Genomic DNA, 26,369 nt, shown 5'->3' with positions numbered 1-26,369 from the left:
AGGTATGGGCGTGAGTTATTTACAATATTTTGACAATGAACAATGAGTGTCATGTGACGCGTACTACATATCAGTCTGAATCGTCAACCCAATCCGCGGCAACAACACGTTCCATGTAACGCTGAATCCACAGAGGTTGACGTGCATGTTGCGACCGAAGTCCTTCCTGTGTCTGACTTGCCCTATTTGCCGCAGGTCCGTTCTCCCCAGCTTCCTGTGGTGTTGGCATGCTCATTTCCGTCCTGATAACCCCTTCCCTTCGCCTAAGAGCAACCCGCCTCCGATTCCAGATAGCTGGGTGCAAAGTTGTAATCAATAAGCCAAAGAAGGACATGATTTTGTGCCCCAAGCCCGGTTGTGATGTTACTGTACCGGGAGTTTGATTGATGATATTTTGTTCTTCCTCTATGTTCATGTTGGCCAGAGTGTCAAGAAGTACGCCGGCTTGAGTTCCAGGCCCACCTGGTACGATGGGCCCTGCTACAGGAGCGTCTGCGGGAGGTTGCTGTGCTGGATGAGCATTCTGGGCAAGGTGTTGCCCTTGTCTTGCAGCTCGGTCAGCGTTCTGGTGTTGGCGGTTGTCCACGGCACGTCGTATGCCACGAAGAAAACCATTCCTAATAGGCTGCCAGATCTCGTACAACATCCATGCGAGAATCAGAATCGCGAATATGGGTTTTCGGGCTGGTGCGACGAAATATAGAAGCAACAGTGTACGGAGCACCAACATAATCATGGGTGCTAGCAGCGGTCGTAATGGAATTTCGCGAAGCTCCGGAAGTAGAGCGTTCTGGTTTGGAATAGGGTTGTGAATCTCAGCAACGCGAAGGGGAGGTAGCCCAAGTTGTTGAAGGAGCTGGTTGACATTGGGCGGAATGGTCACTGGCTGAGTTGATGAAGACGGGATGACCGTGGCAGGTGGCGAATCAATTGATAATAGAGTGAAGGTGTAAGAGAGAACCTCGAGCGCATGTGCCTGGAAAGCGGTCGGCGTCTCGGAAGGGTTTCGCAGTGAAAGATAAGGTTGACCACTATAAGACAAAAGCCAATTGAGACGTGTGGAGAGTGAGGAAGAGACGACACATACTCGATGATGACACGATCGTATTGCAGACCCCCGGGAGTTGCGGCTGGGAATTCTTCATCCAATATGGAGGGCCAAATCCAGCCATGTTGCTCAACCGCTGAAATTGCAACTGAACGCAGAAACGTGACGTCCTCAACGCCAGTCGACATCGGGATGGTAGGCGATGTTAGCGCCGACAAGGCGCTCTCGTGCTTCAACAAAACGAAACCCAATGGGCGATGAATAGTTTGAGTGGGAGCTAAGGAGGGTTCCATCGGGGGAAATACGGTGCGCAGAGTAGATGACTGGCGGGATGGTATCGTTTCGGAATGGAGTCCTTGGGCCGTCTGTGTGTTGGGTATCTCAGGCGGTATTGACGACCAAGCAGAAGGATGGACAGCAAGATGGATGATGCGTGGCTCTGCGTCCGACTGTATGATACGGTGTCAATCAATATAAAGGGAGACGGGGAGGTCGGATGGAAGATACCTTCCAAAGATCTTCGACCCTCTCATGGTCAGCCAGACTCCTCCCTCTCCAGATAAGTCGTTGGCCTTCCACTCGTGGTTGGCCCGGACATGCACGACATATCTCCTGCTTCACTTGTAGAATTGTACTTGCATTGTATACTTTAACTGGAAAGGAACGAGAGTACGCAGGTAGCTCTATACGAAGCTCGATGAGGGACATGATAGTCAAATGACAGTTTTTTTGAACAAACTTGGAAGTGATAGGACTTGGATGGTGACATAATACTTACATGGACATCATGAACGTGGAGGTCATGTGATTACATCTATTTTGGGACCTTGACTGTTACAGCTTTCGATGCACTTTCTTGGGCGAGCTCAATCATCTCAATCACCCCTGTTGCTTCATCCCATTTGACCGCGAGCTCTGCTCCATCCCGAATGGCGGCTCCAAGGTTGCGAAACAGTTCGGCGTATGCTCCCGCCTCCGAAGAACGCCACCTGCAAGGCTCTTTAGTTTCTCTAAACTCTACACCATCCAGCAACTCACGTGGATTTCGTGACTGTAATTTCATCGGCCTCCATCTTCTCGATAGTCCCCCACAGGTACTCTGGTTCCCGGCCATATTGGTCCTCGAGGATTGCACTTGGAGACGATATGACTTTGAGCTGGTCTTCCTGTAAATCAACGCCAAACTTCGAGTACGTTCCCTGCGTCCCCCGTACTACGTATCGCAATTGAGGCGAGCGAACAGAAAGTATATGAGCACGGAGGATGACCGTTACTGGGTACCTTTTGGTTGGTCCAGGATTATAATGCATATGGATGGTAAACTGCATTCAGTGATTCTTCCTTACGGGTAGGAAAGCGATGGTAACGAATGACATACTGAATCATCAACTTCTGGATGGCCGACTCCACGCAAATTTTGCGCAAACGCAGTGAGCGCATCTGGTCGTCCGAACAACTGGAGCGCTTGGTCTATAAGATGCGAGCCAAGATCATAGGTAAGACCTGCAGCTTCCAATGGCTGATCTTTCCAAGTACCCTTCAGGCCCTTTCGGTAGCGGTCAAAGCTGCATGGAACTCTGATCAATGGCTGTACAAGTTAATTTTGAATATGTAGAAGAGGATTTACTGCGATTCAAATTCAGTGATTGTGCCCAGTGATTGAGGAGAAGATTCGGGCAAAGACAGAAGCTGCTTTAAAGCCAAAAAGTCCGAGTCCCATCGCCTGTTTTGGAAGCCATACAAGACAAGGCCTTTTGTTTTGGCAAGGTTTCCAAGTTCTCGTGCCTGGCTTACCGTTGCTGTAACAGGTTTATCAACGAGAACTATATCCAAGTCAGAAAAGTGATCTGCGTCTATCGCAAGGTCCTACCGTGTTTCCCCGCACTCAGAGCAGCCTTAGCAAATTCGTAATGAGTGTTATTAGGCGTGCCGATAATGACAAGTTCAACATCTGGGTCAGCCAGAACATCGTCGAGGGATCTGTGTATTTTGACGGAGACGCCAAAACGTTCAGCTACTTTGCCTCCTGCCGTGCTTGGGTTCCGCTCTAGCACAGAGTGCAAAGTGAAGATATCAGAAAGGGCGAGTATAAAGGGGACGTGAAAGGTTAAGCCTGCGAGTCCGACACCGAGAACGCAGGTATTGATCGGCTTCGACATGGGGGTGAGCACACTGAAGGAGATTTGAGCCTAACTTGAGGTAATTTTTGGTGGAATGTCCCACTCAGGGGTCTTTAACATTAATCGGATCGAAAAGCGCGGTCACGTGGTGATCGAACTTGGATGAGTTGACAGTTTTGCTTGTTACTGCCCTTGTAGCATCGTTCTCGAGGCGGTCCTTGGTTTACGATGCGATTCATGATTTTGTATACGACGATTCGACCATTGGTTATTCTACTGACTTTGTGCACATCTGTTCTCGCCCAACTTTCTCTCCCCAACCCACCCTTCTTGCCACCAAACAGTTCATCCGGCGCCCAACCTTCGTCTGGCGGTTACCCGAATCAACAATGGACAACACTACTCGGGAATCTTCTTTACTTTTACGAAGCACAGCGGAGTGGTGAACTCCCATCTTCAAATCGAGTGTCATGGAGAAATAGCAGTGCACTCGACGACGGGATAGACGCACATATAGACCTTTCTGGTGTGTAACACCACAGTTTCTAAAACAACGCTCACTGACCCAAAGCATTCAGGTGGATATTACGATGCTGGAGGCCAGTGCTACGTTATTCCTCGAGAGAAAACGTAGCTGACCCGACCCTTTCAGATTATTCCAAAGACACATTTCCTTTGGTCAACTTTTCGACAGTCAATGCGTGACGAATGAGAACTGAGTTCCTCACAGAGCTTTACTTTGATGTCGATATGCTGGGGTGCAAACGACTTTGGAAAAGGCGAATGTTCTGCAACGAGATAAAAACCTATTCTCATCCATTCTTGACAGGATATGATCTGGCAAACCAAACTGCCTATCTTGATGATATGTTACGCTGGGGCCTTGATTGGCTGATAAAGGTATGTTGTGGATAGTAAGCAGTGTATCTCTCCAATGTTACGATGTGCATAGGCCCACCCCAACGACACGACACTTTACGTTTTGATTGCATCAAGTGGGTTCCTCTGGATATAACGCATACTTTTTCCTTACTGTTTTGGCCAGAGGACACCGCTGATGGGACATACTGGGGGGGAGATCGAAGCATCCCTTCGCCTCGACCAGTTTATAAAATCAACGACTCTCAGCCAGGCACAGACGCAGCTGCTGGTGCAGCTGCTGCATTTGCAGCGTGCTCAAATCTCTATGCCAGTCGTGCACTTGATAACGGCACATTTTCCGCTCCAGCAAAGCTTAGAAATGACTCATACTCCAGTACGCTTCTCACGCACGCACAGCAACTCTATGCATTTGCCGCCAACGCGACTGGTGGGCGCAAAACCTACCAAACATCTGTACCACAGGTTGCGGCTGCTTATCAATCATCGGGCTACGGAGATGAACTTGCAATCGCGGCTCTTTTCCTGTCATGGGCAACGGGTTCTGCTTCTTTGTATCAGGAAGCTGAAGCTTACTATTCGAAATACAAGCTCGGAGATGCGAACCGAGTTTTCAATTGGGATTCGAAAACGCCTGGATTGGCTGTATTATTCTCTCAGATTGCGCAGTCATTTTCGGCTTCGAGCGGGAACTTCTCAGCGTGGCAGGCCGTCGCGGAAAATTACTTCGACTCGATTGTCAATAATCAAGGTCCGGGAAGTTTGACCAAAGGTGTGACATTTTATTTGCTTAGTTTTCAAGCAAAAATCGGCTCAAAATGATTCCAAGATGGACTTTTGTTCTTTCAAGGAGACTCTAATCTGGCCAGTCTGAATCCCGCTCTCAACACTGCCATGTTATTGCACCGATTCTCACCCTTAGCCTCTTCTGCAGCAAAGAAAGCTGCCTACTTGGTAGTTATAATTTTTTTTGGTTGCCATAATTGGTCTCTTAATGTGAAAAAGGATTTCGCAAACCGGCAAGTAGCATATGCACTAGGAAAGAATTCCATGTCAGGTTGGTGCTTAATCATTGCTGGAATGCCAATCAAGGTGCTGGCCACTGATTAACATTTACAGTTCCATATATCGTGGGGGTCAATCCAAACTCGCCTTCGAATCCTCACTCCGCAATGGCCAGCGGCGGCCAAGATATCGGTCAAATTGATACTAGTCCAGCGCAGGAGACATATGTGCTCTATGGTGCTGTTATCGGTGGGCCGGACGAACGCGGCAGATTTTTTGACATTCGAAGTGACTGGCCACAGACAGAGGTATAAATTCACTTTTTCTCCTTTCTCCAGAATATTGAACCCGGCACTTGATATATAGGTTGCGCTTGACTACAACGCGCCCATGCTTACCCTCGCAGCAATGCACGTGTTGGCGGACACAAACGACCCCTACTACACCTCGCTGAAAGCTGGGGCTTACGACAAAGTCAAACCACAAGGCTTCCCATGCGATCCTGTCTTCTCCCAAGGGTGCCAAGGCCCGCATCTCAGCAAGGGCGGACTAATAGCGATGGCTGTGGTGATCACAGTGGTTGGCCTGATTATCCTTGGCCTGACTGTTTATTATGTGGTGCTACTACTCAAGAGAACGGTAACCACATAGAATTGCTTTTCGTTCACACTTACTTTTGATTCTGTTGGATCTGATAACATGTTGACATTTTCCTTAGATACTTCGTTCTGATGACATCCAATCCTGCTACATATGTATGCTGGTATATACCCCCATGATATAAGTAGTTTCCGCCGGAATATCCAAATCCCCATAATTAGTATACCTATTTTGGAGAGGTTCATGTTAGCGCACAATATGTAGTCTGGACAAGTAATGTCTGCATACCTCGAGAACATATCGCTCCTTCTCCTTCAAACTTTCTAGGTATTCGCCCGCTTTAACTGAATCGGAACCTTTGTACTTGACGAGCGCATTGACCAGTGCCTCATATACATCCGGCACGGGCCATGTAGGGCCGCACAAATAGAAGACTCCCTCGTCGTCATGGAGCATCTGAGCAAGCGCTTCCGAGTCCTCGAGCATCTTGTGCTGGATATAAACTTTCTTGGCACTGTCTCTGGAGAACGCAAGTCCTGCTCGAGAAATGACACCGTCAAGAACAAAGGCTTCAATTTCTTCTCCGTAGAGGTATTCAGACGCTTGATGTCTTGAGCCAAAGTAATAGTAAACGGGCCCAATTTCTTCACCGTTGCGGGCAAGCCACGCCAAGTGTTGAAGGAATGCACGGAAGGGCGCCGCGCCCGTCCCGAGCCCAGCCATGATGATGGGTTGTTTGGGATTGGGAGGCAACTGAAGGCAGCGTCAGTGGCTCGTCATAGAAAAGGAGTACGATATGCTGACCTTCATTACACTGGGCTTTATCGAGACAGTCACTTTCTGACCAACTCTAAGGCCAGCCAGGTATCGTGTGCACTGCCCATACCTTATCTTGCCTGGAATAAAGTCAGAATCGGAGCAGAGTAACATGGATGAACACTGGACCATTTGAGTCTTTCCAGTCAACAGTCACGACCAACAAATCCACTCTGTCGCCAACGACGCTTTGCGCACTTGCAATACTGTAATGCCTCGGCTTGATATCTCCAATAAGTTCACAAAGCTTTTCAACGCCAGGTCTGGCGCTCGGATACTTCTTCAGAACGTCCGCGAAGGTGAGAGTATCCTTTTCCGACATTTTCTTGAACGTCGAGGAGCCATCTGGTGACCCAATGAATAGGAGCGCGTGCCTGTCTACGCTGGAGGTCGCATATTCTGCAAGATCCGAATAGAAAGACTTCGGAGGGCGGCCAAATAAGTCGACTTGCTGCTGAAGGGCCTGAAGAACAGTCCGCGTGTGCATCTTCTGCTCCTCGCCGACAACAGGAATGGTAATAAGTCTATTGTGATCCACGCCATACCACGCGCAGAAGTCCAAAACCTGTGCCTCTTCATTCCAGCCATGGATCCCCAGTGCTTCACCAATGGAATACTTCAACCCAGTACCCGCAGTATCAAATTCGAGGTGGAATACGTTGCGATCGTATTCCAAGGGAGTGAGGCGCTTATTCACTGTACACGTAACGAGATACGTATGATCCGGAATTTCTGGGCGCAATGCTCTTAATGGTTGAGCGGAGGGCGAAAATGTTGCTGAGAATAAGAAGTGTTTCGCCGCGTCGTGCCATGAGCCAATTCGACCGGTTTGAATGACGCCTTCAACGTTCTGATCGACCGTGATGGTATTAGATTCAAAGTTCTTTAACAAAGGACTTGCATCCGATGAAACGGGTAGGAAAGAAGTTTCTATTTCCACAATCCGTAAGCCTGACCATGCATGGGCATTGATTTTCAAGAGTGAAAAGCCCTGAACGACCTCGCCATACTCATTCTGGGTCACTTTAAGGACGGCTGCCTCTTCCGCCCCTGGGCCAAGATACAGCCGAAGAAATGAAAGGTGAACGATGAGGTTTTGAACGGCGTCACGGACTGGTCCAGGTGCTCCAGCTAGGTTTGCAGCAAGGCGACTCGAGTCAATGGCGAACACGGTCAAATTTCGCTCTACGATTGATTTGATTTGATCTGCAGGAAGGTTATGGGAAAACTCTGCATTTGTCCAAGATGTGTCTACGAGGATTGTGGAATTCGGTTTGGCATACTGGAGCAACGAATGCGACTTGAGTAGGCTTTGGTCCAAAATAGCCAAAAAGTCCGCCTCGCCATTACTCAATGGGTCCAGTGGTAATGCCATAGCGACGGGAGGTATGGAGGTCAAATTGCTCCCGGATGCCAAAAGGATGCGATGGGCTGCAACCCCGCCTGATTTTGAAAATGCATCGTAGTCTGTGAGAAGGCGCGCAACCATGCCTCTGTTTGCGAGGAACAGCTCCTGGACGGCATGGGCAATCCGTGACAACGAAGAGTAAGGAGTATCGAAGAACAGGAGCTTCCTTAAGGATAAGGGTTCTGCGAGAGGCTTTTCTGCGCGTGTAGGGGCGAAAGTATTGAGAAATTGAAGGAAGGAGTTGTCGTTTCCAAGATAAAGTTGATGCTGCGATGGGGTAGCACGATGGGCATAAACTGAACGATTATTCGTTCCATCCCATAGGGCGCTGAACACGTCCACATACAAATTCCCTTGGGTAACAGAGTTTGGGACGTCATCCAAAACGTGTACGGCTTTGACGCTGGATGGTACGATGGACTGAAGAGTCGCTTCGTCCCAGGGTCGAAGCACGTTGACGATGACCACTCCTAGGCCATTGATTTGTCTGGAGGTCACAAATGTTTTGATTTTCAAGGCCAATAGAGAATTCAACAAAACAACGACCGTGACCGCTTCGCTATCGCCACTGTACTCAAAAAATGAGTATCCCGCGCGGCACATTACATCATGGACGGAGTCTCCGTGATCTTGCGGATCAGGCGGAGCGGTAAGAGAGTGACCGACTTCGCGGGAACTGCTGTAATGGTCAAAGAGGTGAATTGCATGCCAGTTCGTCAGCTGATAGGATATGGCCGCAAAGTCAAGGGTTTGTTGGGGGGTTGCGGAGAAGAGAATGGCGATATTATTGGGGAGGATCGGCCATACAGCCGCGAGGGACGCGAGAGATGGAGATAAAGCAAGTCCCTCTCCTGTAGACGTGACAGTGGGAACCTGGATGACCAACCTGCTGAAGGAGGTCGCGGGAGGTAGGTAGGCGAAAGAGGAGGCCATGGATGCGAGACCCGCGGGGGTGGTGTATGCAGTCAGAACAGCATTTGAACCTGCGTCGTGGCTAGTGCCTTGAGAAAGCCTGCCAATTAAACCGAGTCCTCCACCAGCCCTTGTCTGGAGCTTGAGGACAGTGGCGATCTCTTTGCCTGCTTTTGACCACTTGTCAGTCAAGGTACCGAACCCGACTTGCTCAGCAACGTCATAAAGATAGACGGCAGAGGATGTCCTGGACTGAGACGCAATGTGTTCTACTAGATGGTAGGCCGGTATGTGATGATTTTCATACAAGGTCTTGGGTATTGCTGATTTTTTTGGGTAGGGAGAGGGTGGTGAAGAAAGTGTGGTTGTTGAGGATATCGGAGTCGACCAGCCAGAGCCATTCAAAGACATGATTGTCGACGAGGAAAGAAAGGTCAACGCAAAGAGATGCAAAGTTACGAACGGAAGCCCACTCGGAAATAAAATCTCCGTCGGAATTCATTTCTAGCCAAGAAAAACAAAAATTGAGCAATTCGTGCTCACGATCGCGTCTTCTTGTCACGTGAACGGAAAGCTATTCCAAGTTGGGAAATGATATTACAAACAAAGAAGCTATCCCCATTTGGGAAATGATATTACAATTGAGGATCTATTTCCTACACCAATGTTACACCCCTTCATCGTACAATAACCGTATTGAAAAGGCGATCACCCTAGCAAAGACGTCAACTTATAGTATGACTTTAATTAAATAGGACTCAACAGTATCGCCAAGACCAGGGCTTATGATGCCCTCTGACGTCAAAATTTCATCCACTCCAGCGACCCAGATCTGTGAAATCGGTTCATTGACATTAACATCAAAACAACAACTAATTACCTCGAGGTCAGGATATTCGGCCTGGACGTGGTTCAAGCCATCTTGCGATGCTAATATGCATAGCAACTTGATGTCCTTGACTGTGTTTGGGCGTAACGTTTTAGAGACGACCATGGTTTCGTTTGAGGCCTCACCAGGAATACCCCAATCTACAATCATCGCAAGTGCTGCGCATGCTGTACCACCTGTAGCGATCAAAGGGTCAAGCAAAAAAACGTTGTCGAGAGCGGGAGAAGGGGGAAGCTTGGAATAATCTACATGTCAACTGAGAAACGTTCGGACAAGGAGGAACTTCTGGGCCCACATTCGACTGGTTGGAGGGTCACCTTCTCACGGAAGAGCCCAAGATGGTATACGGGTGCGGCTCTGAGTCGACGAGGTCAATCCTGATGCTCACAGCGCGATCTCCATTGACAACTTACGGAAATAGGGTCAGCTAAATTACATATCGATGAGCAATTATAACAGGTAAACCGAATCAAAGAACTGACCAGAGCGTCTGTCATCCCCAAACCCGCTCGCAGGATAGGAGTTAAACCAATCCGTGGCTTTATTTTGGTCCCCGTGAAGGGGCCAACAGGTGTTCTCTGCAATCATGCAGGTCAACATCAACGAAACAAGGCCGAGGCCGAAAATGCGCTTGCATCGTCGAAAGACTCCTCTTCAAGATTTCGACTGGCTTCATAGCCCAGCAGTACACTAATGTGTTGGATACCCTGCCAGATGTCGATGAGACGATGAGAATCGTGTCCTTTGATTAACCCATGCCTCGCGAAACTCCTTCGACGATGTTGATGCCTGCCTTAACTTGGAGAGCTCTGCGTTGATCAGAGGATGAGAAAGGAGGTTGACGTTCTTCGACATCGTTTCAGAGATTAGTGCCAATCGACAGAAGGAAGGGTTGGTTAGCGGTAGGGAGACCAAATTAGCACAAGTAACGTGATCATCCTAACTCAAACGTCGTGGCGACCACCTGAGTGAGTGAGTTGAGGAGTATGCTAGCACCGACAGAGAGATGACCAAAAAGGGTGCTCTGATCAAAGCGAATGGTGCTCTTTGTAAAGATTATGGCATATGAGATACTAATAGATAGGATGCGAATTGAATGATCACCGATTCAGTAACTACTCATCTCCGTTTGTACTCACATGGTTTTAGAGTTCCCGCTTTTGATAAAATCTTCGTCCACTCTTTCTCGGCCTTTCCTTTCCGAGGCAACTTTGTGAATTCAAATAAGGTGAAGTGTGTGTTGTCATTGTTCTGGAACGGTATGTCAAATTTCAGGGAAGATGGCTTCAGGAATATCCATACCTTCGACCTTAATCGGAAGCCGATGGAACTAACAAGACTTTGAAAGTCTCCGACATCGGTGAACCGACTAGTAACTTCGGCAATTTTGAGCTCGCCTCTTTTTTTTTTTTGAAATACTTGTGAGAATGCGTCCCTGGTAAAAAGGGAGTGGACTTACAGGGGTTTCAATATTCTCCACGCCTCTCGAAGACAGTTGGGCCAGTTGGTGCCCATCAAGCTAAGGGCGCAAACCACGACGTCAACAATTTGCCCTTCGCCATTTGACTCCTCCGTTATAGCTCCTTCGGACCCGGGGAGGGGAATTTTACTGCAAGTATCAGCCTCGATAACATAGACGCCGTCAGAAACCAGGTCAAATGATAAGACCGACAAGTCTTTCGGAATCAGGGCACGAGCTAGCGCTGCATCGCCGCACCCTAGGTCGGCAATGACTGTCTTGGGCGGATACCTAGCTAACATCGTTACGTAGTATTCGACGGGGTTGGTTGGCCATGATTGTACTTGATGCCGGAAACCAACGTGATACTGTGCTGAAGAATCAGTATTCGCAAAAAGATTGACGGTTTGATGTCGGTAAACTTGCATCCTCATATACACTTCGATCTTTTTGCATCATAGAATACGCCGTGCGGCTATCCGACTTATAGAGATCTTCGTTTATCATTCTGCTCAGGGGTCAGAGGCGTAAGACCGACAAAGTAAATGAACTCGCACCTGAAGCGAGCACCCCCCAAGCTTCGCTTCATGTCTTTTTGAAGCGGCGTCAGATTAGTTTCATGTTCACCACTGAGCGTAGAGCCAGGTTTCGGTACGTCGCCAGCATCACGCTTAATCTTCTGTTTCTTCGCCGGTCTTTCGCCTTTCTCTCCAGAAATTGCCAGCGGCTTTGGACGTGAAATGATCTTCTTATCGACACTTTTACTTTTGTTCCCGGATCTTGATATGCGATCTTTTGCTGAAGACTTTGAGGTGGCAGGCCTGGTAGTCTTCTTCAAGCGCTCGACAATTTTTTCTATATTAATCTCCGTGGAGAGCAACTGGCTAGAAGTACTTGTTGGGCGCTTGCGTTTTTTTGACGCCTCGTGAAGGGAAGGTGCGGAGGGTAGTGACCAGCCGGGGACGTCAAATAAGACCATGGTTGTCAAGAAGTTGAGGCTCGATCGTGAACCAAGTAGTGTTTATTTACAACTCTATGTATGTAGCGATTCGCGGCTTTGCCGCGTGCACTTCCAGAAAAATTCTTTCTCGTTAGTCTAAGTACCTCTATAAATGTAGATGCCTCCCAAACTCCTCCCAACTCCTCTCTACGGTCTGTTACTTCCAGCCACTCTTAGGGCAAGACGATGCAATCCATGATGACTTCTGACTCCCAGGTACTGTGCTTATAAGCTTAGTTCCACGGTAATTGGCAACCCGGGGCTTGACCATTTCTCCCAGGAAGAAGAGTGGCAGCTACTGGATGACTCTGACTCTGAGGACTCGTACATTCGTTCCATTCAAGAGCATGATTTGATCACTGCCCCGCTGATGACGCGGGAGGCATTTGTTCGCTCAAATCAGTCATTGAGAACACAATATGGTCTTATTGGTAAAGTTTTGGCAATACAGTACGTATGCTGCGCTGTATTCTTGCCCCCCTGTTCTAACTTTGATTTAGCTCAAAGGGAGGTACCGAGATACCAGAAGACCAACGGTTGTACTTGAGCTCAGTGAGTTCTTCAGCCATCTCTTGCTCCTCATACCGAAAAATACGTTGCACAGAATGCTCCCTTCTCCGCCCTTGTATGTGGAGTTCAAGGTACAGGTTTTACTCTCGTTTTCTAGCTTACGATGCCTAACAGCCACGACTGAAGGCACTGGAAAGTCCCACACGGTGGGCACGATACTGGAAAATATGCTGATACCCAATTTCCCACCCATTGGTTCTGTGACCAAAGCCCTTTCTGGGCTTGTTCTACATTTCGGTGAGGGTGGTTCCGGCACCCACCCCAACGAGACCGCTTGGCTCTGCGAGTCTATTTCATCTCTTGTTTCAGGACCGGCCGTGCGTGTGTATGTCTCCCATTCTTCTCTGGCAACTATGCGTGCCGTGTATGCCCCGCTAGGCAATAAAGTAACAGTCGAGCCACTCTATTTTCAAAACTCTGAGCTAGATGCTGCCGCCTTTTTGTCAATGATGGCAATCGGGTCATCTGAATCAGCTCCGTTATACATGCAGGTCGTTTTGGTAGGTGAATGTTGCTGGTATCCGAACAAATGTGACTTATCTCCCCCGTTAGTCTATTCTACGTGAATTAGGGGAACGCTACTCTTTCCAAGCTTTCTTGAAAAAATTAGAGCTATCAAAGCAAAAATTCAATCCTGCTCAGTTATCCGGTCTGGAGCAACGCATGTCTCTCTTGAGATCATTTCTTGACCCGTCTTCCACCGGTTCTGCTAAAAGTCGATTTGCTTCGGGCCAATTGACTATCATTGACCTCTCAGATCCCTTTCTTGATGCAGCCTCGGCGTGTGGCCTTTTCGAAATTATTCTTCGACTCTTTGTTCGAGCTGATGTTGGTACTGGAAAGGTGCTCGTTATGGATGAGGCGCACAAGGTCTGTTCTACAATCAAATCAAAGTACTCAGAATTCACATCTTTGTTTCATAATTAGTATCTGTCATGTTCTAAATCCTCCTCTGGCCTGACTCAGGCTCTCTTGCGTCTCGTTCGACAGCAACGCCACTTGGCAATGAGGGTCATTATCAGCACTCAAGGTAACGTCGTCTTTAATGGGCCTGAATCATCAGTAAAAAGACGTTCATTTAGAGCCGACAGTTGTTCCCCCAGTCTTATTAGACTTATGCACTGTGGCCATTTTGCACCGCTTCTCCTCCCCATCATGGTGGCAGCACCTCATTCAACACGTTTCGGCTGATTTCTCTCAGAGCGATGCATTTGACAAACTGGTCAACCTCCAGGTGATTACTCTCATTGCGTCTAATACATATTTTGATCGTTCAATAACTATGACCCCATCAGACGGGACAGGCAATAGTTTTAGCACCTTCAGCAATAGGTGTCTTTGAAGACAGCGGAGATGTCGAATCGAGCCGGCGCCCTCAACGGTCCCATGACACACTTGGCTATTTTGGCCGGCGATACATTATCATGAAGACTCGCAAGCGGGTCACGCAAGACGGGGGGGCCTCTGTTCTTGTCCTTGACTCCTAAATATCATTCGTTTATCTTGCAGCTTTCGTTTCACCAGGAGTCTACTTACTACTTTAATCAATATTCCAACCATAAATCCTCTCACTGCGCTAGAGGGCCTTGTCCTGACCACGAGCGTTTTTCTATAAAACATAAACATTTTTGATTCCATCCTTTCCTAGTCTACCATCGTTGTAGAGATGGGGGAATATGCTCCAGGCTCGACAGCTGATGATGGTAAGGTTTACTATGCTAATCAAATACCGACATTCGACTTCCCGTTGCGAAGAAAAATTGAGTGTTCCAGGGACTTGTAAGGAAGTTGAGAGCTCGATGCTAACTCCAGGTCGCTGAGAGAAAGGTTCTCTGGAAAAGGACTGTTGCACAACACTGAACAAATAATACCAGCTTGTCGTGACTCGTCGCTTTGATCTCAACTAAGATGAGCTTTTTTAATAATCCTGCCAGTTCATCAACGCAAGGAAGCTCTGGCAGCAGCACCACAGCTTCGGGCCCCGGAGGTGCAGGTATATTCGGCGCACAAGGAGGTGCGAAACCTTTGCTTTCTCTATTTCATTTTGTTGAATCATTTGAGCAGCAACCAGCAATATCTTTGGCGCACCAAGACCTGCCAATACAGGGGGGTTATTCGGCTCTAACGCGCCGAATACGGGTACTGCAGGAGGGCTCTTTGGCAATTCGGCGGCATCGACACCTTCGTCTAGCATATTTGGAGGTGGAGCCGCTCCTGCCTCTACTTCAATTCCCACCTTCGGCGGAAGTGGCAGTGGTACTACAAGTGCAACCCCCTCCACTTCAAACACACTCTTTGGAAGCAGCAGTACGACGGCCGCCAGTTCTACAGCGCCCTCTAACACAAATACCCTTTTTGGCGGAGGTTCGGCCTTCACTCTTCCCAAACCTGCTGACCAGGCTACAAACACTCCAAAAAATACACCCTCCAGTTGTGAGAATTTCCGTTATTCCCATTTTCATCAATTCAAAATAATTTGGATAGTCTTCAATCAAGCAGGTCCTTCAACCACAGGTTTGATACAACGTTCAAATGCATTCTCGATATATCAATGCTGACTATAATTTTAGCAAGCTCTACCAATGCGGATGGATTATCCACCAAGTTAGCTGAAGGTGCGAGCACTGCAGCCAGTACTGCCGCTACATCTGGTGGACTCTTTGGAGGAGGAATTTTTGGAAAACCTGCAAACTCTTCTGCTACCACGCCTCTGGCGGCGAACAAAGATGCTGCCCCCTTAGGTATGGTTCCCTTTTTATATATCCATTTCAAGTATTTTTATGTGCCACGTTCAAAGCTACATCGGGAGGTCTTTTTGGAAATAACGGAAACAAACAATCTGATAAGAAAGATGCTACACAAACGGGTAACTACCTTTGAGTATGAAAACCGTATCCTTGTCTCATCACGTCCCTTCAGCTCCTACTACGTTCAACATTTTTGGTGGTGCCAAGACGGACGAAAAGAAAGATGCACCCACCCGTACGTGTGCGTGAAACATTGTGATCCAGTTGATAAACTGGGCTGCAGCAACCGGATTGAATGCGACAACATTGAAAGAAGTCGATAAAACTACAGGTGAATGCGGCTATTTTATGACGTTGGTTCCAGACTTCATCATTTTTCAGTACCTGGGTCGGCTGCGGCTGCTGCAGTATCAAGCACGACTGTAACCGTTCCCCCTCCATCGATGCTTCGGGGTAAAACGCTCGAGGAAATTGTCAATAGGTGGACCACGGAGCTTGAAACACACGTACGAGAGTTTGGTAGATTTGCCGGAGAAGTGGCTGTATGGGATCGCGCTCTAATTGAGAATGGTAACAACGTCAGTTGTATTTTCAATCTATCTTGGTTTCGCCACTGAGTAGTTTTTAGATAGCAGCTCTCTACAGCCATGTTCTGGCAGCCGAAAGGCAGCAAAATGATATTTCACAGTCCCTCGATCACATCGAACAACAGCAAGCGGACATCGCTTCGACGTTGGACGCATATGAAAAGGTCTCTCAGGAAATTTTAGGGGGACAAGGAGGAAGTTTAAGAACACTTGATACTGGTCCTGCTGATACAGAGCGAGACAAAAAGTGAGCGAATTGCACCATCCCACGAGAAATAGGCAGCCTCATTCGCTCATTTTCACAGTTACATGCTTGCGACCGACCTGCACACGCATCTCGATGACCTCTCTGGTTCTTTGACCCAGATGATTGATTCAGTCAATGCACTATCAATCAGCCAGAAACCTCACTCTGACTCGGGGGATGATGCCATGACACAAATAGCTCAGATTTTGAGCAGTCACCTCGAGAGTTTGCAATGGATCGATGCCGCAGTACGCGAGGTTGAAAGCAAGGTGACAGACGTGGAGAAGCGTGTGAGAGAGTCAGGGCACAGCACTCCAGCAGGGGCGAAACCCCGGGGCTTTGGTCTTAATCGGTAACCGTTGGAAACTTTGTGCTTACAAAAATGTCAAGTTGATAATCAGCAACGCATTTTTATTTTACAAAACACTGTATCTCCCAGTTGCTGTTGGATTGCGCATTTCTGCCTGCAAGGCAGCAGCAGATGCCTCGATCAGCAAACGCTTAATCTCCCTAACAGCTTGCTCGACCTGCAAGTGATTCGGATAAATCAGCGCGAACATCGTTTGAGGAAGTATGGATGCTTACGCGATATTCCTCGTTCGACTCCACGAGGAGATGGAGCTTGGGTGGCCCTTCCAAAGGAGGCTCTTTGCCATGATCGTAATAGATACCTCCACGTGCGATGTTTATAATATGTCAATGAAGAAATAAATTGACTCACCCTTGTTAGTAACTGACGCGCCGGTCATGTCGATGAGCTGCAGGGCGTTAATAGCGTGCAAGAGAACAAAGATTGAACAGTGGCTGACCTGGACCATAGTCTCCTTATTCGTGACACGCCAACGAGCCTTTTGAGGGTAATCATTGATGGGTATGATGGCATGGAAATCTGTCGAGTCAGGATTTGCTTTTCTTCCGCTCGTGTCTTCTGCCTGAAGCTGAGATTGCTGAACCAGCTTGAATGCTCTCAACTGAGCGTTCAGCTTCGCCACAACGCTGGAGGCTTGCTTGTGTGCTGCAGTATCTTTTCCAGCACGAGCCGCTGCTTCCTCGGCCGCACGCATCTGATTCTGTATCTTCTCTTCTTCTTTCGCATGGGCCAGGCGTCTGGCGGCTGCGATGGCCCCACCGACGCCAAGAAGACCTTTCGAAGAATCTGGCGCTGGACCGCGTTTGATTTCAACCTTGAAATTTCCGAAAGTCATATCATCACCACTGGATGCTGTCGCTTTGGCAGCCATCTCTTCGGCTGGCGTAGGTTTATCCTCCTCTCCTGGCTCTCCATACGCCTTACGTTCGGCCTTCTCTCGAGCGTCACGTTCCTTGTCTAATCTATCGAGGCCTTTGCCACCAAAGCCAGACCCAGCCGCTTGAGCCTTGCCTGTCTTCAACTTGTCCAAAAAGCCTGCAGCAGTGTAAGGTAGTCCTGATCATAGCTATATCGTGCTCACCATTTGCAAGTTCCTCCAAATCCTTGGGTATGGTGGCGTTGCTGGCTTTGACTGCCCGATAGATATCCACCGAATATCTTTCCTGCTCGGGTGTTATGAAAGTCACGCAGGTTCCCTTATTACCAGCACGTCCTGTCCGTCCAGCACGATGAACATAATCTTCCATATGATTAGGCGCGTCATAGTTGATGACCAGCTTTAATTGCTTCACATCCAAACCCCGCGCAGCGACGGAGGTGGCGATCACGATAGGTACAACTCCAGATTTAAAATCGGCGATGGTGGAGTCCCGATCAACCTGATCTTTACCACCGTGTAGGGACATACAAAGATACCCTTTTCGCATGAGTTCACGAAGGAGATTGTCAGCGGCTTCCTGGCGATCAACGAAGACTAGGGTACGGCATTCCGGGTCTTCATTGTACATTTGACCGAGAATTTCAAGAAGGCGATTGAACTTGGTATCTTCTGGGCGTACTTCGACAATCTGTTCAATCTCTGCAGCCACGACAGATCGACCGCCGACAGTGATTTCTAACGGTTTATGAAGAATTTTTCGAGCCAGAGAATCCATCTGTTTGGGAAATGTAGCTGAGAACAGGACGGTTTGTCGATCTGGTCGAATGTTATTGATGATTTTCATGACCTGGGGTTCAAAACCCATATCAAACATCCGGTCAGCTTCGTCAAGAACGACGTAGGTTACTCGTTTGAGATTTGTGACACGACCTGAGTTGGCGGTTAGCAGATCGATCATACGCCCTGGAGTACAGACAATGATTTCAGCTCCTTTTTTGAGTTCTGCAATCTGGTCCTTGATAGGCGAGCCCCCATACGCACAGACAGCCTGCAATACAGCGAACTTTGTCAATGTGCATGACCCAGCGTGAAGTGGCAAAAACGTACGCGTAGATTCAACACTTTTAGAAATGCCTTACACTCCTTATGAATTTGAACAGCAAGTTCACGAGTTGGAGTCATCACCACAGCAATTGGACCCTCCATCTGTTCAAGAGAGCGCTGATCTTTGATATGACGAAAAAGAGGCAGTAAGAATGCGATGGTCTTCCCTGACCCAGTCTTGGCAACGCCAATAACATCTCGCCCAGACATTATTGCGGGAATCGCCTGTGCTTGTATGGAAGTGGGAGCCGTGTAGTTCAGTCGCTTAATGACATCTAGACTGAGGAGTAGAGAGAAGTCAGTCCCGGAGAGAGCCACTATTTCTTGACGCACCAGTTCGCTGGTAACCCGAAGTGACTCCATTTTGTGACGGGTTTTGGACAATCAATGCCACGAATTTTGATACTATCAAGTTCAAGCCTAAGGAACTCAGCTTCTTCCTCTGTCATCGCCGCAATATCGGGAGGAGGGATATAGAACTCCTTTCGAAAAGGTTCATAACGTACTCGTCCGTGGTCGACCGCTGCAAGTTCCTTTTTTTTGGCCTTCTTGGCTGCTAGCGCGAGAATATCTTCAGGATTGAGATCGGTGGCGTCAAGCTCGTCGGGAACGACGCTCTCTATGACATCCTCCATGCCGTCTTCAGCCATTCTCTCGTCCAGCCTTATTCTAGATCTGCCGCCTTGTGCCCCCACCACCTTTTGCATATCTTCCAAATTAACCTTTTTGACTTCAGCCTTTACTTCAGTCATGAACGCATCCAATGGGTCAACGCCGTCCTCATCATCGACTTCCATGGCATCCTTTGCCTTTGCTTTCAAGGCTTGATCCATTCTGTTAGCTTCTTCGTCATCATCATCCACCTCGAGATCCCCTACACCGGTTGCATCCTCAGTCATTGTCATGTCGATAGCTGGCATGTCCCCTAGAGTCTCCAATTTACGTTGCGACTCTTCAGAGTCATCCAAAGAGGCAGTAAGACCTTTTGCAGGATTCGCAAATTCGGGTTTGAGGGGCAAGCCCTTGAGGCCAAGCCCAGTGAGAGCGGCACGGTTGAGTTGACCAGCTGGCTTCGACGTAGCGACAGGTATAGAAGCTGTGGGGCATGGATCAAGTGATGTGAAACCAAGAATACTCTTACACAGATCCATGAACACTCACATGGAGCAGACTTTCCAGCTAGCGCCATGGCTTTGGCCTTGGCCTCATCTAAAGCTTTTTTTGCCTCCCTTTCCTTTTTCCACGCTTCAAGCTTGGCCCGCTTCGCCCTGAGCTTTTCGTCTTCCGGTGGGGGCGTTTGGACCGGCTCATCTGTTGGCTGAGGGCGTGGTGGAGTTGGTGGGCGTCGGTCGCGTGAACGGGAGCGTCGCCGGTTATCTCTCCTCTCATCACGGGTACCATCTCTATACGAATCCCTCCTCCTGTCGTCTCGATATCTATCGTCGCGGTGGCGATCCCTGTCCCGGTACCTGTCTCTGTCTCGGTCGTCTTCATGCCTCGACCTAGTTGTGCTGGGCCTTTGGGTATTGCGCCTCGTCGGCGAGGGAGACCGAGGAGAAGAGCGATAAGATGGTCTTACCCGTTTGTTTGAAGGTTCCGGTGAGAAAGATCTGTCTCTGCGAGCCATAAGGAAAATAGACGTGACGATACAAAGCAAAGGTATTATTTGTCTCTGTTTCTTTTGGAGGATATAACTTTACTGGCGCTGACGTCAGCTAGCTCAGCGCACTAAGTAATGTCTCCTTCTGATATCTTTGACCCAGCAGCATTGATCTCTCTGCTGCCAACCCTATTGCCATCGTCTTCGAAATCACTTTCTTCTCCTCAAGATGCAATTTCAGCCCTTATACACACTGCTCTAACCGTCTTGGCATTTCGATTGATATCTGTAGACGACGACGACTCTGCCACACTCACCGCCAACTCTCTTCCGCCTCAATGGAATAAGGGTGGCCCAGGACATTACACCTTCAAGTATAAACATGACCAGAGTAGTCTTGATTTTGTCATCAAGATATCCAAACTCGGCCCGCGCACAGTCGTGAATGCGATTGCTTTCCAGGTCAGTACACACTCCCTTGTTACCGACGTCAATCTGAGTGCCAACAATAGAGCGACAAGGTTGCGACTCTGGACTTTTCTATTGATGAGTTTACATCGCCGTCTTTCTATCCGCATGACATCGATGTAGCAAACGGGCAACCTCTTGTGCACGGGTTCATATCATCCACCCGTGTTAAAGATTTGATGTCACTACTCAAACTCAACATTATACAAAAATTAATGCCTAGCCTGCAAAAGGAGGGTTACATGGAAGAGATATCCGGTAGTTCTAGCTCCACATCAAACAATCCACCTCCCGCACGTCCAGTCAACCCTCCGTATACGCCGTACCAGCCACCCCCTCCTACACGCCCCGCCCATAATCCGTTAGAGATTGGCCGGCGGGATTTGGATCCATTTCCAATCAACCCATTTGCGCCGCCTCCCCTTTTTCCGCCTGGCAGTGGCGATGGTATGCTTGTAGGGCCTAATCATCCAATCTTCGGTATGAACAGGGATCGTCGACCGAATCAAGGGCCCTGGGGTGGCGACGGATTCCTGCCACCTCTTGGTGCACCCCCCGGGGCAAGATTTGATCCTGTCGGTCCTGACTTTTTCCCCGACAGAAGTGGACTTGGACCTCTTGGTGGTGGAAGAGGCGGCCGGTTTGGGGGTGGCAACACGCAAGGGCCAGACAATGACGAGTTTATGCCTCCCGGTTCGGTGAGTTGTTTAGTTCTTTTTTCTTATCCATGGCTCATCGACGACGCAGGGTGATATGTACATGTAATGACCTTTTACTTGATGTTTCCCTGGTACGATGTAGTTATAGATTGTATAATACTCAGGCAATTCGGCGAATAACGATGCCATCAAAGTTGTACTTAGTTATTGTCCCGCTATTGACTCCGCATTTCCTCTTCAACACGTTAAGTATCAGACTTCACAAGCTTCACAATCGGTCTCCAACTCCGCCAGCAACATGTACAGTCCACCACCGTCGTCACCGATATCGCCCATTCGGAACAGGCAACCCATACTACCAGGTTTCCGACCATCCCCAAGACCAAAACAGCGCCCTGTACCTGAGATGACCGTTCGTGAACTACAAGACTTGCATAGCTTGAATGCAAGGGTTCTCGCGTCGCCGTCCGTCTCATTGATCTGCTACATCTACCGTATTTATCTAATCATCCTGCAGGGGAGCTTCAACCTCCACACTCATCCAAAGGGTATTAGCTCAGCAATCTGCTGTAGAATCGCGGTTGATTGAACTTGAAGGAATGGAATCTATCAATACAGGATTGAAAAGAACTATGATCAGAGGTGAAGGAGATATATTGATAGATGCTCCACCCGAACCACCCACAAGTAGGACAATTGAAGCAAAGCGGAAGGCACTTTCTCAATTTGTTCGTCTTGATCATTAACTTTCTTTGCTGTTACATCTCACGCAAATATAATTCGTGTAGGGACCCAACAACGAGTCAATTCGCACTAATACTTTGACGATGCGGGAGGCTATCGATTTGGAGCGTCAGGCACATGCCCAAGACCTGGAGAGGCAGCAGCGGATAATCGAAAAGAAGAAGCGTCTTGGAATGCCAATCAAAGGAGAAATCCTGACCAGGCAGGAGAGAGAAGCCCGTATCTGGGCATTTATGTATGTTCGCATTTTCAAGAATGTTTTCATGGGGTACTGATAACGTTCAGGAATCACAAACCCACAGAATCAGATCTCGAAGACGATGATGAGGATGAAGATGAAGATGAAGACCCTGCGTCATGGTTTGAGGATGACCAAGACGACGGCCGTAAAGGGCAAGATATCATCGAGCCAGATATCGGAGATCTTACAGACATAATTCGGGTCGACGAAAGCAGACTCTGTTATAACACGTTATACAAACCTGGATATGAGGGCGACTAATGAACATTCTTTCTTCCTCGATTTTGTCAAGAACCAGTGCGATACAAAGCGATTGAGCAAAAATTGTCAGGGTGATCAAACTGTGTCAAGGTAAGTCTGCGCTCACCAGAGAACATGAGCATTCAACGACATCTGCATGATGTGATTCATATTGTCATTGGGTAGTCTATTAAATTTGCAAGGTATCATATAGGGTACACCCTAACTAAAATTGACCTAAAAAAGGGTAGTATTTTGGACGCTCTTCAACGCGCGTGCACTGGGCAATCTTTTCCCCGTTGTAACCAACAAGACAGGCAAGCTAAGGGAGATTGAGCAGGTGAGAATAACATTGAGAAGAAACAAACCACTGTGAAAACTGCAGAAACAGCTTAGGCGCCCGACCGAAGTTCCTAGCACCGAAAATTAGAACCATTCCAGAAGAAATTGCTATCATTCACCTTTGACGAACTCTCCTCCCAAGCAGATGACACCTAGATGGCCTATGAGAATCGAAAATATCACACGACTACTAGCTCACACTGAATGCCGATCAAGGGGCTTGCCGCTGGGAGACAATATACGAAATACTTGGCGGCTTGGGGAGTAGAACCGGATTCGCCCTCTAAACAACGCTTGACGTGAATTTCTTGCTTTGACGATCCTCCAACGTCGTCGAGGTTTTGGTTGCAAACGGGACAGCTAAAGACGGACAAAAACAAAGTTTGTTAACATCCGGTAACTAGATGATGGCCACTAACTCTGCCAGATCACTGAGCTGCGAACTGCGTTGCATTGTCGTCAGGCGTCCGGGTATCGTCAGCCTCTCTTGGTCAACAATAACACACTCCATGGATGTGCCTCCGTCACGTAACTTGTCGGGGCGATCTGCGTTGACTTCATCAAAACATCCTTGACAAAGGCGCTGTGGGGTCGCGGAAGCTGGCACGTCTGGTGATGTAGGGTCGTAAACAATATCCGAAGGATCGAGTGACGCCCAATGCGATGAGCAACGATCGCAGAATATCCGGCCGCATTTACGGCAATGCTTAATAAAATGGTAAAGATTGAGAAAAATTGCCGGTAAACTACAACTTACATGCTACTTCACAATCAGTTTTATTATAATGAAGGGGGATGTTCGACTTACTCGACGGAGAATGAAATTAAACCGCCGTTGACATTCACGACATTGTTTCACGCTTTCATCTCTTTCCCACTGCGCATTTGACCCATGGGGAGAAGGAGAGATCCATTGATGCGATATCACCTTTTGAGGTGCCTCACGCGTAGGCACGCGAAAGTCCGGTGCTTGTGAGAGCTGGGGAGTGAGATCTGCAGGGACACGAGAAGTTCCTGGTCGAGTGAAGTGATCAGTAGATGCAAACGAAGTCGAGGACAGTCGGGCCATCTCGCGTGACGGAGGAGAGGTTGGGTAGTGAAATTCCTCATCGGAACTGTTGTCACCACTATCAAATTGTTCATCATCTACATCATCGACGATTCAGCGCGTATTTGCAATCAGGAAAGTGATATGCACCATGTTCGGCAAGGAGGCCCAGAGCGCCGGCGGAGAGCCGACGACGTTCAAGTTCCCGACTATACGCATTGAGGAGTACTTCCGCTTGAATTTTGCGTTCGGAATCGTCATCTCCTACCAAACCATCAACTTCCCTGTTGTAGCAGTTTGCTCGAAATGCCTACCGAGAATTCCTTGCCTTAACTCCGTTGTAGAGCGCTCTAAATTGGCAATGGCGCGACGGGTCTCAACAGCAGAGGTAAGGGCCGCATTTGAGTCGAGATCCTGGGAATGTTTCTCGACAAGATATCGTGCGCGCGCCACGTAGTCTTGTGCAGAGGACAAAAATGTAGAAGCCATAGTTCCAAGCTCTTGCCCATCGCTCGGATCATTTTGGGTCTCTTCGATAAAAGGAATCAATGAACCGTCGGCCTCAAGATGATACATGGCACCATCAGGTTCCAGGAATGGCAGCGGCGGGATATCTAGTCTACGTCGCATGATACGGACCCAGCGTCGACGTCGAACCCAAGTGTGAGTAACCCGACCAGGACTTGAAGATGACAGCGATGCGCTACGTTTCGAGGTCGAACCACCATTACCGTGTAACATGCGTTCCAGGTGAGGAGGTTTCTCAGCAACCCAACATTCATCTGATTCACCAAAGGATTGAGCATACTGCCATCCTTCCTGTGGATCAACAGCAAAATGAGATATGTCGAGGATCCAATCGGAACTAAGAAAAAAAATCATCCATCGTGACGCAGCACTACAAGAAACTGGACTTACAGCCAAAAGTGACTCCTCTCAACATTTTCTGTGACGGCTTCCGGCTTTGGCAATACCCAAGGAGCTTCGCGGGCGGGCAATTGCACACCACTGCGCCACGCAGCAATCTCTTGTGCGCCAGTATCATCATCAGGCTTTGGTAATTTCAACTCAAAAGGCGGACGACGTCCATGTCGGCCTAGTCCAGAGGCAGAGAACTTGGGCCGGCCTCTGGTATCAAGACGTTGGTTTTCATACAAGAGTAAAGGCAACGTGGTGTGAACTAGGAGGGGATTATACGGGGTTGGCGAAGCATGCCATCGTTTGGATTCGGCTTGTTGAAGAACCTGGAAACTGTGTGCAGACAAAGCGACAATCAAACGCCTGAGAGCTTACCTCGCATATCCATACCTCGAACACAGCAGCTGCCACATCATAAGCTGTTTCACCCCATTTGTTTCGTACTAACGGGTTTGCAGACTGCTTGGTCAATAGGTACAGCACAACGGGCAAATGCCCCTTTGAAGACGCGTTCACTGTTGCAGCCTTTAGTATATCATTCACTAACTGTGCGGATAACCTCACTCAATGGCGTCCAACCATCATTGCTCCGCACATCTACCCCAGAAACTCCATTTTTTGTGGACGCCGCGCCGCCATTTTCGCAGAGCCACATCACGATATCAAGATAACCCTGCGAAAATCAATTTTTATAGGAATGAACGTGAAAAGTATTGTGCTCACCTTGGAACATGCATTGTGCAATGCAGTCCAGCCATCGGCATCTTGAGCATGTACATCGGCTTTGCCTGGTAGCAGGTAACTAACTATGGATATGTGGCCATGGAGTGCAGCTTTATGGAGGGCCGTCTGACATCAAGATGAGAAAGTGAAAGCGTGCATAGCACGATATCACTTACTTCACCTTCCCTATCCTCCAAATCTGGCATTGCACCACAATCATCAACAACTAGAACACGGTGAGTACCCGGAAGGGGGAAGAAAGCAAGAGGCTCACGCCATGTAACTATATCAAGATATCCACGACTAGCGGAAGCATGCAGAGCAGTAAACCCCGTTCTTGACGACGCGTCATTAGCCAAACTAAATGGCTGGACATCCCCAGTCTCAGTCGCGCTCTTGAACAGTCGCTTCAGAAGAGTTAAGTCACCCGACGAGGCGGCGGCATACAGTGACTCTAGTTGTGCCGGTGTGGGATGAATCTGACGTGGGGGAGTGGCTTCCCGAATATTACTACTCGAGGGGGCTGGGTAGACGAAGTGTTCATCGTCGCCGTCGTCACTGAGTTGCATTGTAAAAGTGAGAAATGGAAGTTTTGCCAACAAGTAGGATATAACACGTGACATGTGAGATTAGCACTATCTTAGTATCTATTACGACTAGCATTATTATCACTGGTATCATTAGTACTTACTAGCTACTAGTCAGGTAATCTTCACACCATTTTATGATCATCCGCCGTTTTACC

The 26,369-nt window shown here is 48.4% G+C and overlaps 12 protein-coding genes across 12 annotated transcripts; 5 read left to right on the top strand and 7 right to left on the bottom strand.

Annotated features, from left to right (window-relative positions):
• Positions 1-70: 70 nt before the first annotated feature.
• LACBIDRAFT_311965 (uncharacterized protein) lies at positions 71-1,756 on the bottom strand (the record flags this gene model as incomplete). Its single annotated transcript, XM_001876727.1, has 3 exons — positions 71-1,031; positions 1,088-1,497; positions 1,556-1,756. 3 exons carry the CDS (start codon positions 1,754-1,756, stop codon positions 71-73), a joined length of 1,572 nt encoding a protein of 523 aa, XP_001876762.1.
• Positions 1,757-1,862: 106 nt separating this feature from the next.
• On the bottom strand, positions 1,863-3,207 carry LACBIDRAFT_311964 (uncharacterized protein; the record flags this gene model as incomplete). The annotated part of the gene is made up of 5 exons (XM_001876726.1): positions 1,863-2,037; positions 2,087-2,370; positions 2,427-2,625; positions 2,676-2,871; positions 2,919-3,207. 5 exons carry the CDS (start codon positions 3,205-3,207, stop codon positions 1,863-1,865), a joined length of 1,143 nt encoding a protein of 380 aa, XP_001876761.1.
• Positions 3,208-3,396: 189 nt separating this feature from the next.
• Positions 3,397-5,703, top strand: LACBIDRAFT_311963 (glycoside hydrolase family 9 protein; the record flags this gene model as incomplete). Its single annotated transcript, XM_001877155.1, has 10 exons — positions 3,397-3,694; positions 3,747-3,767; positions 3,821-3,846; positions 3,899-3,947; positions 3,998-4,068; positions 4,121-4,163; positions 4,214-4,819; positions 4,877-5,104; positions 5,167-5,360; positions 5,419-5,703. The coding sequence occupies 10 exons, from the start codon at positions 3,397-3,399 to the stop codon at positions 5,701-5,703; spliced, it is 1,821 nt and encodes a 606-aa protein (XP_001877190.1).
• A 166-nt stretch (positions 5,704-5,869) lies between these two features.
• On the bottom strand, positions 5,870-9,199 carry LACBIDRAFT_311962 (uncharacterized protein; the record flags this gene model as incomplete). The annotated part of the gene is made up of 4 exons (XM_001876725.1): positions 5,870-5,878; positions 5,941-6,405; positions 6,457-6,548; positions 6,598-9,199. 4 exons carry the CDS (start codon positions 9,197-9,199, stop codon positions 5,870-5,872), a joined length of 3,168 nt encoding a protein of 1,055 aa, XP_001876760.1.
• Positions 9,200-9,465: 266 nt separating this feature from the next.
• Positions 9,466-10,532, bottom strand: LACBIDRAFT_399433 (armadillo/beta-catenin/plakoglobin; the record flags this gene model as incomplete). The annotated part of the gene is made up of 9 exons (XM_001876724.2): positions 9,466-9,501; positions 9,552-9,620; positions 9,669-9,748; positions 9,803-9,922; positions 9,973-10,034; positions 10,091-10,104; positions 10,160-10,255; positions 10,313-10,384; positions 10,437-10,532. 9 exons carry the CDS (start codon positions 10,530-10,532, stop codon positions 9,466-9,468), a joined length of 645 nt encoding a protein of 214 aa, XP_001876759.1.
• Positions 10,533-10,796: 264 nt separating this feature from the next.
• LACBIDRAFT_246167 (rRNA processing protein RRP8) lies at positions 10,797-12,115 on the bottom strand (the record flags this gene model as incomplete). Its single annotated transcript, XM_001876723.1, has 5 exons — positions 10,797-10,928; positions 10,980-11,076; positions 11,137-11,509; positions 11,559-11,647; positions 11,694-12,115. The coding sequence occupies 5 exons, from the start codon at positions 12,113-12,115 to the stop codon at positions 10,797-10,799; spliced, it is 1,113 nt and encodes a 370-aa protein (XP_001876758.1).
• Positions 12,116-12,506: 391 nt separating this feature from the next.
• LACBIDRAFT_311959 (uncharacterized protein) lies at positions 12,507-14,193 on the top strand (the record flags this gene model as incomplete). Its single annotated transcript, XM_001877154.1, has 8 exons — positions 12,507-12,586; positions 12,637-12,688; positions 12,741-12,777; positions 12,833-13,206; positions 13,259-13,576; positions 13,634-13,736; positions 13,789-13,940; positions 14,002-14,193. 8 exons carry the CDS (start codon positions 12,507-12,509, stop codon positions 14,191-14,193), a joined length of 1,308 nt encoding a protein of 435 aa, XP_001877189.1.
• A 421-nt stretch (positions 14,194-14,614) lies between these two features.
• Positions 14,615-16,643, top strand: LACBIDRAFT_311958 (uncharacterized protein; the record flags this gene model as incomplete). Its single annotated transcript, XM_001877153.1, has 10 exons — positions 14,615-14,720; positions 14,771-15,139; positions 15,191-15,220; positions 15,277-15,447; positions 15,504-15,572; positions 15,626-15,688; positions 15,737-15,784; positions 15,835-16,031; positions 16,082-16,287; positions 16,346-16,643. The coding sequence occupies 10 exons, from the start codon at positions 14,615-14,617 to the stop codon at positions 16,641-16,643; spliced, it is 1,557 nt and encodes a 518-aa protein (XP_001877188.1).
• A 66-nt stretch (positions 16,644-16,709) lies between these two features.
• LACBIDRAFT_151181 (uncharacterized protein) lies at positions 16,710-19,246 on the bottom strand (the record flags this gene model as incomplete). The annotated part of the gene is made up of 8 exons (XM_001876722.1): positions 16,710-16,814; positions 16,873-16,958; positions 17,009-17,045; positions 17,097-17,194; positions 17,432-17,692; positions 17,739-18,585; positions 18,645-18,921; positions 18,975-19,246. Coding segments are annotated over 8 exons (1,983 nt in total), but the record flags the coding sequence as incomplete, so codon positions are not given.
• Positions 19,247-20,376: 1,130 nt separating this feature from the next.
• LACBIDRAFT_311956 (uncharacterized protein) lies at positions 20,377-21,474 on the top strand (the record flags this gene model as incomplete). Its single annotated transcript, XM_001877152.1, has 3 exons — positions 20,377-20,703; positions 20,754-21,407; positions 21,457-21,474. 3 exons carry the CDS (start codon positions 20,377-20,379, stop codon positions 21,472-21,474), a joined length of 999 nt encoding a protein of 332 aa, XP_001877187.1.
• A 192-nt stretch (positions 21,475-21,666) lies between these two features.
• On the top strand, positions 21,667-22,614 carry LACBIDRAFT_311955 (uncharacterized protein; the record flags this gene model as incomplete). The annotated part of the gene is made up of 4 exons (XM_001877151.1): positions 21,667-21,833; positions 21,886-22,096; positions 22,157-22,347; positions 22,398-22,614. 4 exons carry the CDS (start codon positions 21,667-21,669, stop codon positions 22,612-22,614), a joined length of 786 nt encoding a protein of 261 aa, XP_001877186.1.
• A 245-nt stretch (positions 22,615-22,859) lies between these two features.
• On the bottom strand, positions 22,860-26,193 carry LACBIDRAFT_311954 (uncharacterized protein; the record flags this gene model as incomplete). The annotated part of the gene is made up of 14 exons (XM_001876721.1): positions 22,860-22,915; positions 22,962-23,006; positions 23,055-23,087; positions 23,135-23,295; positions 23,355-23,641; positions 23,693-23,695; positions 23,744-24,081; positions 24,134-24,247; positions 24,298-24,848; positions 24,902-25,227; positions 25,277-25,416; positions 25,466-25,574; positions 25,625-25,750; positions 25,801-26,193. 14 exons carry the CDS (start codon positions 26,191-26,193, stop codon positions 22,860-22,862), a joined length of 2,682 nt encoding a protein of 893 aa, XP_001876756.1.
• Positions 26,194-26,369: the final 176 nt, after the last annotated feature.

Source organism: Laccaria bicolor, genomic scaffold, assembly GCF_000143565.1.
Source record: "Laccaria bicolor S238N-H82 LACBIscaffold_4 genomic scaffold, whole genome shotgun sequence".
Lineage (NCBI taxonomy): Eukaryota > Fungi > Basidiomycota > Agaricomycetes > Agaricales > Hydnangiaceae > Laccaria > Laccaria bicolor.
Note: the sequence above shows the minus strand (reverse complement) of the source record. Positions and strands in the feature narration are given on the sequence as shown.